Source organism: Erpetoichthys calabaricus, chromosome 12 (assembly GCF_900747795.2).
Source record: "Erpetoichthys calabaricus chromosome 12, fErpCal1.3, whole genome shotgun sequence".
Taxonomy (NCBI): Eukaryota; Metazoa; Chordata; class Cladistia; order Polypteriformes; family Polypteridae; genus Erpetoichthys; species Erpetoichthys calabaricus.
Window position 1 is genome coordinate 40,836,934 of NC_041405.2, and position 20,136 is coordinate 40,857,069.

Here is a 20,136-nt window from a genome sequence, read left to right on the forward strand (position 1 = left end):
AGATTCCTATATATATATTTTACTCATCAATATATTTCCTAAACTCAAGTCCATTTGCTAACATACTTCTCTCATTCCATTGCAATATTAAAATTACCATTACCAATTATACTTTTACATTTAAGCACCATTACCTCCTCTTTATAAAGTGTCAATAATAATGTCTACAGCTAGGTCCTTTATTTCTAAATATTTTTCTGCAGATTTTACAATTGTCTTAATTTTCTCTTTTCTGCTTTTGATTTGTGCTGTACAATTTACCTCATCTACCTCTATCACTTTGTCCACAGTTAATGATTCTTTTGTTATAAAACTATGCGCTTTACTAATTTTCTCAGATTTATTCTGTACTCGCTGAAGAACTTCAGTATATGATACACTCATTTCACCTTGCACCTGCTGCATATTTACTGCTCTTTTCTGCAAAGGACATCCTGAATAAGCAGAACTATGTTCTCCTCCACAATTAATACATTTTGGCCCCACTCCTTCCACACTTTACATATTCATGTTCTACACCACACCTACAGCATAACTTTTTAATTTTACAAGTGGCTGTTATATGTCAATACCTCTGACACTTAAATCACCTCAGAGGAGGTAGTACATATACTCGTACCATAATTTGAGTAACCTAAATGAACTCTATCTGGCAGATTCTTCCCAACAAATTTGATAATCAATGACAAACTATCAGTTTTAAGTCCATAAAAAAACTTTTAATTATACAGCTTCCAGTACTTTTCCTATGATTAAATTGTTTTTAACTTGATCCACAAACACATTTAAAAGTGCTCCAATAATCACTCCCCTCAGCCATTGGCTTTAATTATGTTTTTTGTTATAACTTTCCTGTCCCCTATTATGTTTAACCTAGCAGCTTTTTCATATTGATTATTATCTTTACAAAACACTAACAGTGACCAATCTCTTAAAGGTCTAGCTCCCTCAACATCCCCCAACAGTTACTTTAAATCTTTACTTAATTTAATCAGATTAATATCAGAGACTGGACCACATTTAAACTTTAGCAGTACCTTAAACTCTTCCTTTCCTCTTTTGGTTAAATCCTGCCTACCATTCTCATCACTAGATGAATGCATGACTACACTTATCTATTCTTCTTTTATTTTACTTGTTCCAAAAAGTCTGTCATTCTCTTTCATTCAAACAACTCTTTTCACCCCAAACCATTTTCTGCTCATGTCCTTCTTCCTCATTACTTCCTTCCATTTCCACTCCAATCACAACTCAGTGCTGCCTCTTTCTGCATCCAAAACTGCCACTCCAACTCATGCAGCTTCCGGCATGTCCCAGATTGAGGAGGGGACCTCACACATATCCACAGTTAAGCGTATAAAAATATGGGATGTGGGAGCACTGGTAGCACAATTAACAGTTGTAGCAGGTAAACACTGTGATGTAACACTCAAACGAATTGGCTGTTTGACATGTCTACACTGGTGATGTCATGAGTTGCTCCGTTTTATAATACAGTACCAAAATAAAATATATTTAGTGTTTCAGTGCTGCGGAGGACACGAAATTTCACCATTATTAATTTGTTATATCCCATGTTAACAGAGCCAGACAAAGCACGGCATAGTTCATTGTTTAATACGAATTTACAAATATTGAACTTATGTCATTTATTTGGCTTTTGAAGGCAAACTACAGTTCATTAGTATAACTCGTAAGTGAAAGCACACATATATGAATGGTACATTGAAAAATGTAATGTGTTCTCACAGCTATACATTTTTTGAGTACAAGTAACGATAGCCAAAGTAAGCTTCTAATACTGGATATGTACACATGCATAAACAATAACAAAATGTTATCACTTATATAAGAAACCTTGAAAACATCAAAGCAAAGATTGTTTAACAGGAGTTCTGAAATAAAGTATTCACGTTAAACTGACAAGTTTGATTTTACACAAGAAGTTTTTATTTTGGGACAAATGTAAAAAAAGGAAGGGCATTTTTGGAAAATTAAAGAACCATGAGTTTCTGACATATGACATTTAAACTAATTTGACTCATCTGTTAAATATTACTCTTCATCAATATTTTAAACCAGCTAAAAATGCAAATATTAAATCTTACAATACCAAATGTTATAAACTTATCAACAAAGTAGTTCACTGAGAAACCAGACATTAAAAGCAGCAAAGGGCAAAATATAATGCAATCAACAAAGGAAAGTTAAGAATTTAAATCTATCTAAATATTTCTAAATGTCTTATAAATGTAAAAATCATGCTACTGTGCTTTTCTGAATGTAGAATAAGAGAAGAGGAAAAAAGTACCAGCTAATTAAATAAGATCAGTGTCATCAGTTGTCACTGATTATGAATCTGGCTTGAACAAAAACCTGCGGCCACAGTGGTCCCTAGGACTGAGTTTGAAAACTCTTGTTTTACAAACCCTGTGCTGAAATTTCCCCAAGATTTTAAACCCCTGTGAGTGCCATAGGGGACGGAACAGGCACCCAACTTCTACAGTCTAGAAGCTTTCCAACCCTGACTCCCCAAGGTAAGGCAGTGGGCTCCTTTTATACTGGACTGGGAACAGCTTCCCCTGGCACTGTCCTTCTTGATAGGAGGTCATGCCATCATGCCAGTAGCATGCCCTTCTGTCCTCCATGACACTCACACCCATTTGTTGTTACACTGGGGGAATCCCCATCTTTGCCATGCATTAAAGATCAACCTCTGCATTGTATTTTTATTTTTCAGAATGCTAATACTTGTTTTCTTATAGTTCAGTAACTACTTGATGGATAAATCAGTATTTTATAATAATAATTTCTGTGGTATCGAAAGGTATTGGGTATTGTAAACTTTCACTGTTATCTGTATCAAATACAAAAATTAAAACTATAAATGACAACCAAGAAAATAAAAGTAATTCCTACCTTTTCACCTTTTGGCCCTTGGAAATTTAGACCCATATTGCCCTAGGAAAGAAAACAATAAATGAGGTAAAGTAATGAATAACTGTTGAAAAATATACTACCTATAATTTAAATCTGCCATGTGTCAAATGCTTCAAGTTCTAGACCTGTCTATCACAATGATGGGTAAAATTGATGCACTATATTAATGAAAGTATTTTTAAAATGTAATGTGACTCATTAATCCCACTAACAACCTAAAATTTTCATCTAGATTATTAAGTAATAAATGTCACACAATCAGGTCCGTCCATCTGAGTTGGCACTGGTAAAATTTAACCCAGTACTCCTCCCTGCATGATTGAGTGGTTGGCAACTAAGCCAGACCTCTGCCTGGTTCAACTAGTGCCAATGGTCATCCATACCTGCTCTCTTGTAGGTTATGTCTTCTTTTAAGTGAAGACCAGACCTGTTGCTGATACCAGTGAATGTTACCTGCACGGGCATGAGGCTGTAAAATCACACCAGATCTTGAGATGACAATCAGAGACAGATCTAATAACAACAGGACTATGTCTCCTACAGGCAAGGTGCTTTGGGGCCCACTATTGGTGAGCTAAATTAGGTAGGGATACTGCAGAGATCATGGCTACAGCTAAAGTTAATTGAAAGGAGAAAATAAGGTAATCTAAAAACCATGGTAAGGAGAAAGACAGACATTTTTTGTATTCAGAAAATAGATGGGCAGATCAGTCTTACAAAGAGTTGGGAAATTAATACAAATTGTACTGCTGTGAAAACCAAAATGCAAAAGATGTAGTTGGGGTCATCTTAAATATTGAGATGAAGGAGTCATTGAGGTGAGCAGAGTTAATGATCGTCATGATTCTAAAGGTTTTTTTTTTAAATATTTGTTCCTTAAAATATTATTTATTTAATTAAAATGTATTTATATTTGCTTCACTGAGGTATAATTTTGAAATTTCATAGGCACTGCCATTTTCCCTTTCTTTGTTTCCTAGTTGTTATTAGGCTGTTTTCTAGACACATGATTTAAAAAACAATACAAAAATAAACTATTATAAAAGATGGTGGCAGTGCTTTGTTGTTATAGTGACAAAACTCTGTACTTTGCAACTCTTCTTTTGATATGCTACCTTTTTGACTTTTTGAGTTCTAGGAATGATATCCCAAACAGAGAATGTTTTTCCAGAAGAGAGCCTAAATTACCATCTTGGAACAGTACCAAATGGATACAAGAATAAGCATTGCAGGTACGGGTTTGAGAGAAGTAACAAAGGATAGAAAATAATCCTTGAAATGTTCCACATTTTGACACTACCAGCAACAAACAATGGATTTATGAAGACATAATGGCCATATCATCACATATGATAGTTTACAACATAGCAGGCAAATAAACTGCATTCTTCGGGTACAGGAATATCAGAATACAATCACAAACTGCAAAATAATACCAAGTAAAGAGAGAGTTGCCCAGCATGTATTAATGATTCTGAATACTAAACGTGAAGTAAAATAAATGATGAAGGGCAAAATCCAAAATGAAACATTAAGATGGAAGTTCAGTGAGGAAAACAGGAATATATTTAAAGAAGTGACATAATGAAAAACCATGAACGAGTCCACTAGAAGCAATGTAGTGTATCATGAAAAAAAGATTAGTAAAGTCAGCAGTAAACTCAGTTGGAACAACAAAAGGACAAGGGCATAGAAAAAGAAGCTGTTTGAAGTTGTAGCTCAGGGCAAAGCAGGAACATCTTTTTTGTTTCCCATTTATCTGTGCAGGTGCTACAGCACTTTCTCCTTCCTTCAAGAATGACAAAATGCCTTGTAAACAGTAAAAAATCTTTTGCTTTTAATATTTCACAGTGTGTGCTGTGTTTTCTGATGAGGGGAGAGGAAGGGGCGCGACTTCTTTAAGGATTGTTTTAACAGCATTGCTGTGCAAACGGCTAATCTGCATGCATAATTAGCATGCAGTGCTGTGTTGCCTCTACACAGTGATCAGTGTTATATATCGGTTGGCAGTACAGTAATACTGCAAGTTTTTTTTCTTTGTTTTTTAAACAAATTCAGAACAGAAATCTGGCAGTGTTTCTCAAACTTTGTGGCATCAAGACACATTTTTACTTTTTTAAGTTCAGTGACGACACAATGTTCAATGGATGGGGAGGTGTAATGGTGATTGGACCACTATGGTCAAGTGACCAAAATATAATACAATTCCCAGTGGTTTGGAAAAGTGTAAATGCAAAAGCAAAAATAGTTAAGTTTTACTTTAGCATGACACGTTTTGAACAGTCTAAAAGGGATAAACAGGTATGGGCGTTTAAATGTTGAAATAATCAAGGTGCAGTGGAACAGGTTTAAAAACATTTTACATATAATGTAGAGTAGGCTCATCCCAAAATTTGGAATTATTAATAAATTAAAAAAAAAAAAACTCCAATGTGAGTAAATAAAGAAATGAAAAAGAAGCTACAAAGGAAAATAGTGTATAAAACTAGTATCTCTGATGCTAACTATTAGATGTTTGAGAGATAAAAGATGACCCAAAAAGATGCTTTCAATATTTGAATAGTAAATGATCAGTCAAGTGAATGTAAAGTGGGGGAGAATTAAAAAATGCAGACAGTGAAATGACAAAAGCTTCAAACTTGCATTTTTAGGAAATTGGAAGTGGATAACCTCCCAGCAGTAACAGGGACTGCTAGGAAGGTACTCAGTGATAAGGAAATTGTACTGGGAAAGTACTACTTAGATTAAATAAGGTGAGATGTAACAAATCAACAGGACCAGATAACATTTATCATCTTTGCATAAAGAGTTTGGTGAGTGCATGTACAATATAAACCCTTGACACATCACTGTACTCTGCATATTCCTAAAGACTGGAAAGTAGTAAAAATTATTCTGTTATACTGTATATAAATGGTGACCAAACAGGTACAAATAACTACAGGATTATGGCAAGAATAGGTAATTTAGGGAACTGTCATCATGGGTTGAGATGGGGGAGGTTGTGTTTTATTAATATGCTGGAATTCTATGATGAACTAACAAGAGGATAGGATCAGGGTTGTGCATATTATATTATTTATCTTTTTTTTTTTTTTTTTTAAATTGCTGATGTCTCATAATAGAAGCTGTGTGTCAAACTAATTCAGTGCATAGTGTACAGAGGGTTGCAGAACTGGTTAAAACACAGGCTCACTGCTTTTTAAAATATAAAATGATCTACTAGACAGGAAGATAAACAACAAGCTGGTTAAATTTGCAGATGATACAAAGCCGGGTGGATTGGGAGATAATCTTGAATCCATTAAATCATTACAAAGAGACTTGGATAGCATGCAGGTTTAGACAGATGTGTGGCAGATGAAATCTAATATAAGTAAATGTAAGGTATTACATGTAGGAAGCAAAAATATTGGATTTAAATACACAATACTGCTTGTGAAATGGTTTTAGAAGTCTTAGTGGACTCATCATTATCAACATCCAACCACTGTTCAGAAGCCATTAACAATGCTAACAGGCTAACACAATGTTAGGTTATATAGCACAATGTATTGAGTCCAAGTCAAAGGAGGTTATGCTCAAGTTCTGCAATGCAATAATGTGACCGCACCTGGAGTACTGCTTATAGTTTTGGTCTCCGGGCTGTACAAAAGACACAACAGGTCAAGGAAAGAGTCTAAATAAGAGCAACTAGGCAGTTTCCAGGACTGAAGGGGGTGAGTTACAAGGAAAGAATAAAGGAGCTGAACCTTTTAAGTTTAAGCAAAACAGAGATTAAGATATTAAACATACGTCTATTAAATTTTCCACAAAAAAGCAGCAGTAAAAATTATTAATCAGCCAAAAAAATCACAATACCACTATTCCATAATTCATCCTCCAATTGTGTCTCTCAGCTGATATAAATTCTACTACCATGTTTTTTATTTCTAGAAATTATGATTTAAGGGTAAACGTATATTGAAATATTGAGCTCAGTCTGGAAACATTTTAGTAAATGAAGATAAATCTTTGCCCTTCATTGTTGTAATGCTAGCTGTTTACTGTTATTATTTTATTTAAAATAGGTATTTGTCCATTAAAACACATCCTCTTGCTTACGCTGTAGTTAACACAAGATTCTTGTACCCCTGTTCTCAAAAGCATTGTAGTTTGTTACAAAAGTGTGTATATTAATGTAGATACAACATAAGCAAATTAACATATTAGTGTAGTGGTGAAAAAACCTAGCCACAGAGAATGCACACACCATTGTGTTTCATCGTGCCGGGCCCAATACAGGAATGCAGAAGGTCAGATGGTAGTGGATTTTATGAAAAAGATGGTAGTCTGTAGGATGACAATGAATATTAATAAGAAGAGGAGAGTGAGGACAGAGCTAAGGATCAAATGGTGAAAGTTGAAAATGGAAGACAGGCACTGGATCACATTGAAGAGTTACCAGATAGCTGAGCAACTATAGCAGAAGTGCAATACAATACAATATTATTTATTTTTGTATAGGGCAAAATCACATAAGAAGTGCCACAATGGACTTTAACAAGCCCTGCCTTTTGACAGCCACCCAGCCTTGAATCTCTAAGAAGACAAGGAAAAATTCCCAAATAAAACCCTAATAAAGAAAAAAATGGAAAAAACCGTGGGAAAGGCAGTTCAAAGAGAGACCCCTTTCCAGGTAGGTTGGGCATGCAGTAGGTGTCAAAAAGAAGGGGGTCACTACCATACAATACACAGAACAAGACACAAGTAATCCTCAATACAGTATAATAGTAGAATAAAAATACTACAAGTACAGAGCAGAATTTAACAATAGATGATATCACATAATATGATTTGGATTTGTTTAGAGTCCTGGAGACCTCGGCCATCAAGCTACCTCCAAAGGACCCCTCTACCCGAAGATTCCTGTGATCCTCCATCAGAGATGACTTTACCTTAAGTAGTAAGGGTGACAGCTAGAAGGGTACTTGATGTGGCATCTGGACAGAGGAAGGAGGATAGGGAAACCTGGTGGTGGAATGGGGAAGTACAGCAGAGTATACAGAGGAAGAGGTTGTGAAAGAAGTGGGATAGTCAGAGAGATGCAGAAAGTAGACAGGAGTACAAGGAGATAAGGTGGAAGGTGAAGAGAGAGGTGTCGAAGACTAAAGAAAAGGCATATGATGGGTTTTATGAGAGGCTGGACAATAAGGAGGGAGAAAAGGACCTGTATCGATTGGCTAGACAGAGGGACCAAGCTGGGAAAGATGTGCAGCAGGTTAGGGTGATAAAGGATAAAGATGGAAACATACTCACAAGTGAGGAGAGTGTGTTGAGAAGATGGAAAGAGTACTCTGAGAGGCCGATAAATGAAGGTCAGTAAGAACAAGACAGAATACAGTAAATGTGTGTGAATGAGAGGGAGGTCAGAAGAATGGTGAGGATGCAGACAGTAGAGTTAGCAAAGGCGGATGAGTTTAAATACATGGGATCAACAGTACAGAGTAATGGGGAGTGTGGAGGAGAGGTGGAGAAGAGAGTGCAGGCAGGGTGAAGTGGCTGGAGAAGAGTGTCAGGAGTGATCTGTGACAGATGGGTACCAAAAAGAGTGAAAGGGGCAGGTCTACAAGATGGTAGTGAGACCAGCTATGCTATATGGATTGGAGACGGTGGCACTGACCAAAAAACAAGAGCCTCAGCTGGAAGTGGCAGAGTTAAAAATGTAAGATTTGCATTAGGTATGACAAGGATGGACGGGATTAGAAATGAGTACATTAGAAGGTCAGCTCGGGTTGGACGGTTGGGAGACAAAGTCAGAGAGGTGAGATAGATAGATAGATAGATAGATAGATAGATAGATAGATAGATAGATAGATAGATAGATAGATAGATAGATAGATAGATAGATAGATAGATACTTTATTAATCCCAATGGGAAATTCACATTCTTCAGCAGCAGCATACTGATACAATAAATAATATTAAATTAAAGAATGATAATAATACAGGTGAAAAAACAGACAATAACTATGTATAATGTTAAATATTAACGTTTACCCCCCCTGGTGGAATTAAAGAGTCGCATAGTTTGGGGGAGGAACGATCTCCTCAATCTGTCTGTGGAGCAGGACAGTGACAGCAGTCTGTCGCTGAAGCTGCTCTTCTGTCTGGAGATGACATTATTTAGTGGATGCAGTGGATTCTCCATAATTGATAGGAGCCTGCTGAGCGCCCTTCGCTCTGCCACAGATGTTAAACTGTCCAGCTCCATGCCAACAATAGAGCCTGCCTTCCTCACCAGTTTGTCCAGGCGTGAGGCGTCTTTCCTCTTAATGCTGCCTCCCCAGCACACCACTGCGTAGAAGAGGGCGCTCGCCACAACTGTTTGATAGAACATCTGCAGCATCTTATTGCAGATGTTGAAGGAAGCCAGCCTTCTAATGAAGTATAACCGGCTTTGTCCTTTCTTGCACAGCGCATCAGTATTGGCAGTCCAGTCTAATTTATCATCCAGCTGCACTCCCAGATATTTATAGGTCTGCACCATCTGCACACAGTCACCTTTGATGATCACTGGGTCTATGAGGGGTCTGGGCCTCCTAAAATCCACCACCAGCTCCTTGGTTTTGCTGGTGTTCAGGTGTAGGTGGTTTGAGTCGCACCATTTAACAAAGTCATTGATTACGTTGGTTTGGACATGTGCAAAGGAGAGATGTTGAGTATACTGGAAGTTGGATGCTAAGGATAGAGTTGCCAGGCAAGAGGAAAAGAGGAAGGCCTTAAAGAAGGTTTATGGATGTAGTAAGAGAGGACATGAAGGTGGTGGTTGTAATAGAGCAAGATACAGAGGACAGGAAGATATGTGAAAAAAATGATCTGCTGTGGCGACCCCTAAAGGGAGCAATAAAAAGAAGAAGAAGTGTGAAGGTGAAAAAAAACATACAGAAGAAAAGCAGAAACATTAAAAACCAGTGCAAAGGACTCTACGTAAAAAAATATTTTGCTCTATCCACTGTCACTTTATGAAAAAGAAAACTGGTGACTTTGTGACAAAAATAAAGTTCCCATCTGAAGCTTTGCATGAAAAGTGGCATGGCAGACCTCACGACCAGGAATACAAATAATGTATTCTGCATATTTTTTATAGACTTAATGCATTTGAAAGAATGCCACACACTGGTTCACTACTGAAACTTATTAAAAGGCAACACAGAACCGCTGTATCTTACAACTGCTACTGCAACATATGATTAACACTTTAATAAAACATTTGTCTGTTATATGAATAAATAAGTGAAATTGACAGCAGCCAAATTGTTGCAGTTAGTGAGACTAGGTAGTAAGTCCAACATAGATTAACTGTTTTTGGTTGTATGAATATAAACTGGGATGATGCTGGCATGATGGCTGAAAGAAGGCTCTTTCATCTTTAGCCTCATGGGTCCATGGGGCACAGAAGAAGAATATAACTGAACAGTGAATTGTGAGACAGGTCAACACAGTACCTGAATTTATGTGGAATAACATAATACACAGTTTCAATTATCAGGGCCTAGTTAACAGTCCTCACCATTCCCTAAATAACAAAATAAAACCTAAACTGACAAGATTTATTGTTGATTTTATTTTGTTGTTGTTTAAAAAAACAACATGCAGAAACCATTTGTGAAATAGTAAGGAGTGGGCAATAATATGATGTAAGAAACTGATAAACTAATACAGAAAAATTATTACTTTAAGTTTTTGTTGCAAAAAGTTTCACAAGGTACTAAATCATGGTGTGAATTTTTTTCACATCTTCACTATGTTTGTTTTTTATATGCTGAAAAAATGAACCTGTGAAATCCATAATAGTGTTTGACATAGGAGTTTAAATTTACCTAACAGTGGGAATAAGAGAGTGTTGACTGTTACTTATTCCTAAATAAGTAAAACCACCCAATTGAAACACATTGTTGGGATGCCTGGGACATGAATACATGTAAATCAAGGTTGGACCAGCCAATAAGGATACATAAAACAGAAAGGGTAGGTTCAAAAGTGTTCAGTGCATTTTATTTAACACAATCTAGAAGTTGTGCAAAAGTGGAGTGCAATTCATAATAATAATAATAATAATAAAAATAATAATAATAATAAATACTCCTTGTTAAAAACAGCGTTCAAGGAGGTTACAAAATACAACAAATAAATAATCCATAAATAGATTAAAAGCCAAGGACAAAAAGAAAAATCAGGATCTATCCATAAAACCCAGCGCGAATTTTGGTGCATCCCTTCAAAACAGTCATCTCCTATACTCACCCTTTTAAGGTCTGCTTCTCAAGGGGAGACGTTAACCAGTAAACACAGTTATCCTTCAATCTAGTTCGTTTCTCTGGCTTTTATCCTTCCGCATTCAGCGGGAAACCTTTTGAGCCACACTTCCTTCTCCCAGAGGGATTGGTTCAGAGCAGATGGCTGCTTCTGCTTATTATACACTCAGCAGGTGCGACCCTGCCCTGTGAGCATTGTCTGTTCAATCCACCTGGGGCTACTTCCTGACCACTTGCTCCCAAACGCTCATACCAGGTCTACCCCAATCCTGTCTCTACCTTTCCTTCTCTTTAACCTCTGAATATTTTCTCTCTTTCTTATCTTCTTTCATTTCTTTTCTGTCTATCCTGCTTAGACGCCTCTTGTACTGTAGTGTGCACAGGTGCATTAATTATGAACTCCAGAGTGCCAAAGAGGAACTTGGCTGGACTGATTGAATCTGCGCATGAATGTGTGACTTTAAATTTTCCCATCAATACCTCAGAGCTGCCTGGTCACACTTCATTCATATGTATAAATCCATGCGAAGATGTACCACTATTAACACCGACAGCCATGTGAGGTTTAACATCCCTAAAAAACTGCACATACACCCCTGCACCCACACATTGTTTATTTAACCTAATTTGGGAGCGTATTTTTACTCACATCATTTAATTTATGATCCAAAGTTCATTAAAAAATTGAACTGCTCTTTCAGTGTGTATCTATTGTTTTGTAACAGAGCACCTATACTGCACATACCTGTAAAAATGTACATTTACTCACCTTATGACCTGGGGGACCAGGAGGTCCAGGAGTACCCTGTGAAAACAAGGAAAAAAAAAGTTCTCATTGAGTTCCATTAAAAAAATTGTTAAACAGAAGTTTTTAATTTCAGTTACATACAAATTTCTTTTTAAAGTCAGTCAGTCATTTTCCAACCCACTATATCCTTACACAGGGTCACGGGGGTCTGCTGGAGCCAATCTCAGCCAGCACAGGGCGCAAGACAGGAACAAATCCCGGGCAGGGCGCTAGCCCACCACAGTTCTTTTTAAAGTATAACCCTAAGCCTAACCCTAACCCAAACCCTAAATGCTCTTGATGTTCAAATTGGAACTGATGAAGAAACACAATCCAATTCCTATATTTTTAACATTAGAAAGCCTACTGTATATGTAGCCAGAATGTTTATATATACAATCATCTTATGCAGAATATTTGCCGTGCTGATTTGTGTTGTAACATGGTGACATAATTAAAGTGAGAATTGCAAGTAACAGCCTTTAACAGAAGCTCCATATTTCTCACTTTTTTTTTTTTTTTTAATTCTGAACTTATTTACTAGTTACTAGTCTTATTTAAGATTACAATTGATCTTGCTTCTGGGTTGTCACTTATTATTTCCTCTAGAAATAGGATAAATGGATTTTAAATTACTGACAAACTGCAATGCATGCAAAACCCAGGTGCATGCTTATCTTGACTGCATTTCAAATAGACTGAGAACTTGGATGGAGTCGTGAAATGGTGCCTTATGTCTGCAACATATTAAACCATAAGAGACATTGAGAAAATAAAACTGTGGTGAATTAAATGCTCCTGTAATCATCTACTTGCACTGTGATCACTAGCGACTATATAGCTCAGTTTTACTTTACCGCAAGAGCTGTTTGTCCACAGACAAGAGTAACAGTAAGGCTAAAACATTTTAGAATTGGTCTACTATCTATTGTAATGGAAAATGTTTGATCACTGTCAAATAAGATGGATGAACTGTCTGTCCTTATGGGTCATGAAGCATACAAGTACAGTGGCATATTGTGCTTTACGTAGACCTGGCTTAAACCTGATATACCTGACACTGTTTTAATTCCGGATGGATTTCACCTTATTCTAGCAAACAGGGACCAAGTGCGGTATGGAAAAAAGATAGGAGGTAAACTGGTCATTAGAACATTAGAAAACTCCAGACGAGAACAGGCCATTCAGCCCAAGAAAGCTCGCCAGTCCTATCTACTTATTTCTTTCAAAAAACATCAAGTCGAATTTTGAAAGTCCCTAAAGTCTTACTGTCAACCGCACTACTTGGTAGCTTATTCCAAGTGTCAATCGTTCTTTATGTAAGAAAAAACTTCTTAATGTTTGTGTGAAATTTACCCTCAACAACTTTCCAACTGTGTCCATGTGTTCTTGATGAATTTTAAAATAACAGTCTCGATCCACTGTACTAATTCCCTTCATAATTTTAAACACTTCAATCACGTCAAATCTTAATCTTCTTTTGCTTTAACGGTATAGGCTCAGCTCTTTTAATCTTTCCTCACAATTCAACCCCTGTAGCCCTGGAATCCGATTAGTCGCTCTTCTCTGGACCTTTTCTAGCGCTGCTATGTCGTTTTTGTAGCCTGGAGACGAAAACTGCACACAGTACTCCAGATGAGGCCTCACCAGTGCATTATAAAGGTTGAGCATAACCTCCTTGGAGTTGTACTCCACACATCGTGCTATATAACATTCAGTTTGTCTTCTTATTGGCTTCTGAACACTATTGGGAAGTCGATAGTTTAAAGTCCACTATGACTGCTAAATCCTTCACATAAGGTGTACTCTTGATTGCCTGACCGCCCATTATGTATTCAAACCTAACATTTTTACTTCCTATGTGTAATACTTTACATTTACTGACATTAAATTTCATCTGCCACAAATCTACTCCCAGTTCTTTTAGTCTGATGCCCAACCTCATGTGACACCTTATCAAATGCTTTTTGAAAGTCAAGATAAATAATATCATATGCTCCACTTTGATTGTATTCTTTTGTTGCCTCCTCATAGAATTCCAGCACATTAGTAAAACACAGCCTACCTCTTCTGAACCCATGCTGACTGTTCAAAATAACTCCTGTCCTTGCCAGGTGTTGCTCAATCTTATCCTTAATAATTCCTTCCATTAATTTTCCTGTGATGCATGTTAAGCTTACTGGCCTATAGTTGCATGGATCTGCCCTGTCACCCTTTTTATATAATGGGATGATATTTGCCATTTTCCAGTCCTTCAGAGTCTTTCCAGTGTGCAGTGACTTCCTAAAAATATGTATCAAGGGTTTATATATGTACTCACTAGCCTCCTTAAGAACTCAAGGGTAAATATTATCTGGTCCTGGTGATTTGTTTGATTTCAGCCTATCCACTTGCTCACTTGTGAACACCTCAGAAAAATGTAAGTTTAGGGAATACGCTATTTCATTGTCTGTATCTTTTAATTCCCCTTTACTATTTCTGATGCACTTGACCTCCTCCTTGACTGTTCTTTTACTACTAAAATATAATATAATATAAAATATACACTTATCTCCTATATTCCTCTCCAACTGTCTTTTAGTCTCCCTGATATCCTTCTTAATGGTTGCCCTCATTTTCTCATACGCTCTACGATTCACTTTGCAGTCATTAGTCTTATATGCCTTATAAAGCAATTTTTTCCTTTGCAACTTCTTTTTTAAATCTTTATTAATCCACTGTGGAGTTTTTCTACATTTCCTATTAATTTCAAATTTAGGTATGTATCTGTCCTGCATCACATGTAAAACATTTTTAAACCTGCTCCACTGCTCCTCAACTGTCTCCACTCTTATAAGCTTATCCCAGTCTATTCTACTTAGACTTTGTCGCACCTACCAAAGTTAAACTTAAAAATTTTAGTCTTTGCATCTGCACTCTTACAAAATACTGAGAATTGTATTATATTATGGTCACTTGACCCTAGTGGTTCAATCACCTCTACACCCTCAATTCTATCCTGATTATTACAAAATACTAAATCCAGACAGGCTTCACCCCATGTTGGTGCTTTACCATGCTGTGTTAAAATACAGTCACTGATTACTTCTAAAAACTCCTGCTCTTGTGCTCCTCCATCTGCAAGGTTATCCCAGTTCATACAGTATTTGGATAATTAAAGTCCACCATGACTATAATATTTCCCTGTAAACTTGCCTTTTTGATATTACTAAAAAGATGTGTATTGACATTACTGTCTGAAATCGGTGGTCTATAGCACACTCCTAAAATAAGACCTCTTTCCCTAATATTTTCCAGGCAAAGGCACATGTCCTCACTAAGAATGGGCTCATCATCCAACTGAAGAGGTCTTACATTAAAATTCTGTTTGGCATAAACAGCAACCCCACTTCCTTTTCTGTTCTGTCTATCCTTCCTAGAAATGTGTGTCCCTCTATGTTACACTCATTCCCATCTTTGTTATTTAGCCAGGTTTCCGTTATTGCTATTATATCATAATTATGCTCTGCTACATACAACTCCAACTCACTTACCTTATTTTTGATACGTCTAGAGTTAAGGCAAGCTATTTTTATTGTGTTACTCCTTCTACATTTAAATGTTTGCTTAGAATTTACATTACTATGCACTTTTATTTCTACACCATTGTTTGTACCTCCATGCACAGATCTAAACCTGGCCTGTCCTAAACTCCCTGCTCCCCCATTCCCTAGTTTAAACAATCCTCGACTAGCGTACTCATATGCCTCCCCAATACATTGGTGCCCCTCCGGTTCAGATGTAACTCATCAAGGCGGAACCGATCCAATCCATTCCAAAAGGAGTCCCAATGCCCCATAAAGCTATACCCTTCTAACCTGCACCAAGATTTGAGCCACACGTTAAGCCTTCTAATCTCCTCATTCTTACCTGGACTGGCATGTGGCACAGGCAGAACTTCACAGAAGACTATCTTGTCAGTTCTGATCCTCAGACTGGCACCTAACTCTTTAAATTTGTTTCGCAGAACTGACAGACTACCCTTATGTATGTCATTTGTTCCAACGTGGACAATGACAAATGGATTCACCCCCACTCTGGCCAAGAGCCCTACCCACCCTTCCAGGAAGGTCCCCCACTTGTGCACTCGGAAGGCAACACACCATGCAAGACTCTCTCTCTCTCTGGAGCCCAACTGTGCTTCAATCCCCCTAATGATTGAGTCCCCAACTATCACTACCTCTCTCTTACTTGGAACTGGTTTTGAGGTGGTCCATTGGGGCTCCTCATCCCTGCCTACCATCTCAGAATTATCAGAGACACCGTCCAGCTCCGCAAGAACAAGATAACAATTTGACTCTTCTAATTCTGGGTTTGATGGCCCCAGACAGTGTGCACCCTTTACCTTACGCCTTGTGACTGTGACCCACCTATTTCTACCTGTCTGGTCTGGAATCTCCTCCCACGCCACCTTAGGGGTACACATTATCTCTCTAAAAGAGACCTGGTCCAGGTCCGCCAATTCTCTAATACAATGCAGGTCAGCCAACTCCACTTCTGAGACCCTGAGCTCAAGGTGCTGGATCAGCTGGCATCTCCTGCAGATCTGCAGATTTAGCCCTCATAGACAATTGGCTCTTCTAAACCATCATCTAAAAAGTCCAACATCCAACAGGACTTGCATTGTACTGGCCTCATTATTAAAATTTGATTTAGGATTAGTAAACTGCTTTAACTTTTTTCTTTCTTGAAATTAAATGATTTAACTTAAATGGTAACACTAAGAATTGCTACAGCTATTTTACACCTTTTCCCCTTAAGATCGTGTACTGATCTCCCTCTCAGCTGCCTGCCCTTTGTCATTTTAGGAGGTTAACTTTACTTTTCTCTGTCTCTTCTCCTAACTTTGCCCTCCTCTTACTTATAAGCTCTCCACTCGCACTGTTTGTATTATCTCGTATTAATGAACCCTTACGATGTCGCCCGCTTAACTGTTCTACCCCTGGACCAGTTAGGACTGTTCAATCTGAAATAAACAAATAAATAAAAATTTACTACCTTATCTGCTCCTACAGACCCTTGTGCCTTATTTGCATCTTAAGGATGGCCTCTTACCTGCGCACCGCTGAGCCTTCCCCTTTGCTGCTTTGAAGTCAGCCGCAGCTTCTTTTTTTTCTGGCTCTTGGGACGTGGAATGTCACCCATCTGAAGGGGAAGGAGCCTGAGCTAGTGCGCGAGGTCGGCGAGGTTCCGGCTAGATATAGTCGGGCTCACCTCGATGCACAGCTTGGACTCTGGAACCAATCTCCTTGAGAGGGGCTGGACTCTCTACCACTATGGAGTTGCCCCCGGTGAGAGGCACAGAGCGGGTGTGGGCATACTTATTGTCCCCTGACCTGGAGCCTGTTCATTGGGGTTTACCCCAGTGGACGAGAGGGTAGCCTCCCTCAGCCTTTGGGTGGGGGGACGGGTCCTAACTGTTGTTTGTGCGTATGCGCCGAACAGCAGTTTGGAGTACCCACCCTTTTTGGAGTCCCTAGTGCTAGAGGGCATACCTTCTGGGGACTCCCTCGTACTGCTGGGAGACTTCAGTGCTCACGTGGGCAATGACAGTGAGACCTGGAAGGGCGTGATTGGGAGGAATGGCCCTCCCGTCTTGAACCCCAGCGGTGTTTTGTTATTGGACTTCTGTGCTTGTCACGGATTTTCCATAACGAACACCATGTTCAAGCATAAGGGTGTTCATATGTGCACTTGACACCAGGACACCCTAGGCCTCAGTTCAAGGATCGACTTTGTGGTCATGTAATCGGACTTGCGGCCACATGTCTTGGACACTCGGGTGGAGCTGTCACCTGATCACCACCTGGTGGTGAGTTGTCTTCGATGGCCTGGTAGGTCCAAACGTGTTGTGAGGGTCTGCTGGGAATGTCTGGCAGAGTCCCCTGTCAGAAGTAGCTTCAACTCCCACCTCCGGCAGAACTTCGACCATGTCCTGAGGGAGATGGAGGACATTGAGTCCGAATGGGCCATGTTCCTTGCCTCTATTGTTGAAGCGGCTGACCAGAGCTGAGAGCGTAAGGTGGTCGGTGCCTGTCATGGTGGTAATCCCCAAACCCGTTGGTGGACACCGGCGGTGAGGGATGCTGTCAAGCTGAAGATGGAGTCCTATGGGACCCTTTCTTCCTGTGGGACTCTGGAGGCAGCTAATAGGTACCAGCAGGCCAAGCGGAATGAGGCTTCGGTGGTTGCTGAGGCAAAAACTCAGGTGTGGGAGGAGTTTGGGGAGGCCATGGAGAACGACTTTCAGATGGCTTTGAGGAGATTCTGGTCCACCATCCAGCATCTCAGGACGGGGAAGCAGTGCAGTGTCAACACTGTATATGGTTGGGGATGGTGCGCTGCTGACCTCGACACAGGACGTTGTGGGTCGGTGGGGGGAGTATTTTGAAGACCTCCTCAATCCCACTTACATGTCTTCCAATGAGGAAGCAGAGCCTGGGGCTCGGAGGTGGGCTCCCCCATCTCTGGGACTGAGGTCACCGAGATGGTCAAAAAACTCCTTGGTGTTAGGGCCCCGGGGGTGGATGAAATACGCAAGGAGTTCCTCAAGGTTCTGGATGTTGTAGGACTGTCTTGGTTGACACACCTCTGTTCAACCATGTCCCTCGGGGAATGTGGGGGGTGCTCCTGGAGTATGGGGTACCGGACCCCCTGATAAGGGCTGTTTGGTCCCTGTACAACCGGTGTCAGAGCTTGGTCCGCATTGCCGGCAGTAAGTCGAAACCGTTTCCAGTGAGAGTTGGACTCCACCAGGGCTGCCCTTTGTCACTGATTCTGTTCATCACTTTTATGGACAGAATTTCTAGACGCAGCCACGGCGTTGAGGGAGTCCAGTTTGGTGGATTCAGGATTGGGTCACTGCTTTTTGCAGATGATGTTGTCCTGTTTGCTTCATCAGGCCGTGATCTTCAGCTCTCTTTGGATCGGTTTGCAGCTGAGTGTGAAGCTGTTGGGATGGGAATCAGCACCTCCAAAACCGAGACCATGGTCCTCAGCCGGAAAAGGGTGGAGTGCCCTCTCAGGGTTGGTGCTAGATCCTGCCCCAAGCGGAGGAGTTCAAGTATCTCGTGAGACCTGTCTTGTTCACGAGTGAGGGAAGAATGGAGCGTGAGATCGACAGGCGGATCGGTGCGGTGTCTGCAGTGATGCGGGCTCTGCATCGGTCTGTCGTGGTGAAAAAGGAGCTGAGCCATAAGGCAAAGCTCTCAATTTACCAGTCGATCTATGTTCCTACCCTCACCTATGGTCATGAGCTATGGGTAGTGACCGAAAGAATGAGATCGCGAATACAAGCGACTGAAATGAGTTTCCCATGCAGGGTGTCTGGGCTTTCCCTTAAAGATAGGGTGAGAAACTCAGTCATCTGGGAGGGGCTCAGAGTAGAGCCGCTGTTCATCCGCATCGAGAGGAGTCAGATGAGGTGGCTCAGGCATCTGATCAGGATGCCTCCTGGACGCCTCCCTGGTGAGGTGTTCCGGGCACGTCTAAACGGGAGGAGGCCCCGGGGAAGACACAGGACACACTGGAGGGACTATGTCTCCCGGCTGGCCTGGGAACGCCTCGGGATTCCCCCGAAAGAGCTAGAAGAAGTGGCCGGGGAGAGGGAAGTCTGGGTATCTCTGCTCAAGCTGCTGCCCCCGTGAGCCGATCTCGGATAAGCGGCAGAGGATGGATGGATGGATGTACTTATGGTTCATGATGTCAAAGCCCCACTGACAAAAAAACATACATAGGTATATACGTATGATATTTGGAATAACTCATTTAATGACCTGCATTTCGGAAAACATTGTGGCACTGATGTAACATTATTCATATTATTCATATTCATTTGCATGCCATCTCACGCTTGAAATCAGCGATCTCGTTTTTTTTTTCGATCTTGCCAGTGTCCACTTTTGGGTTTACAGTGCTGTTTCTTTTGTACTCCGGGACATGTAGAGGAAAGAATAGTACAGAGAGGTCAGTTCCGCGCTATATCTAAACGTAGAAAGGACGGTCCTTGGGTGTGTGTGAACTGTCAACATTTGAATCTGATGATTGCATATAGAGCGGAACTAACCTCACTGT

At 39.8% G+C, this 20,136-nt stretch overlaps 1 protein-coding gene across 1 annotated transcript in view; it reads right to left on the bottom strand.

The window, feature by feature from the left end:
* Positions 1-20,136, bottom strand: part of col4a5 (collagen, type IV, alpha 5 (Alport syndrome)) — a 456,319-nt gene that overhangs the window by 325,767 nt on the left and 110,416 nt on the right. The window contains exons 11-12 of the mRNA XM_028815432.2: positions 12,007-12,042; positions 2,920-2,961 (exon numbers count right to left, since the gene is read on the bottom strand). Of these exons, the coding sequence (XP_028671265.2) occupies positions 2,920-2,961; positions 12,007-12,042 (78 nt within the window). The remainder of the gene's footprint in view (positions 1-2,919; positions 2,962-12,006; positions 12,043-20,136) is intronic.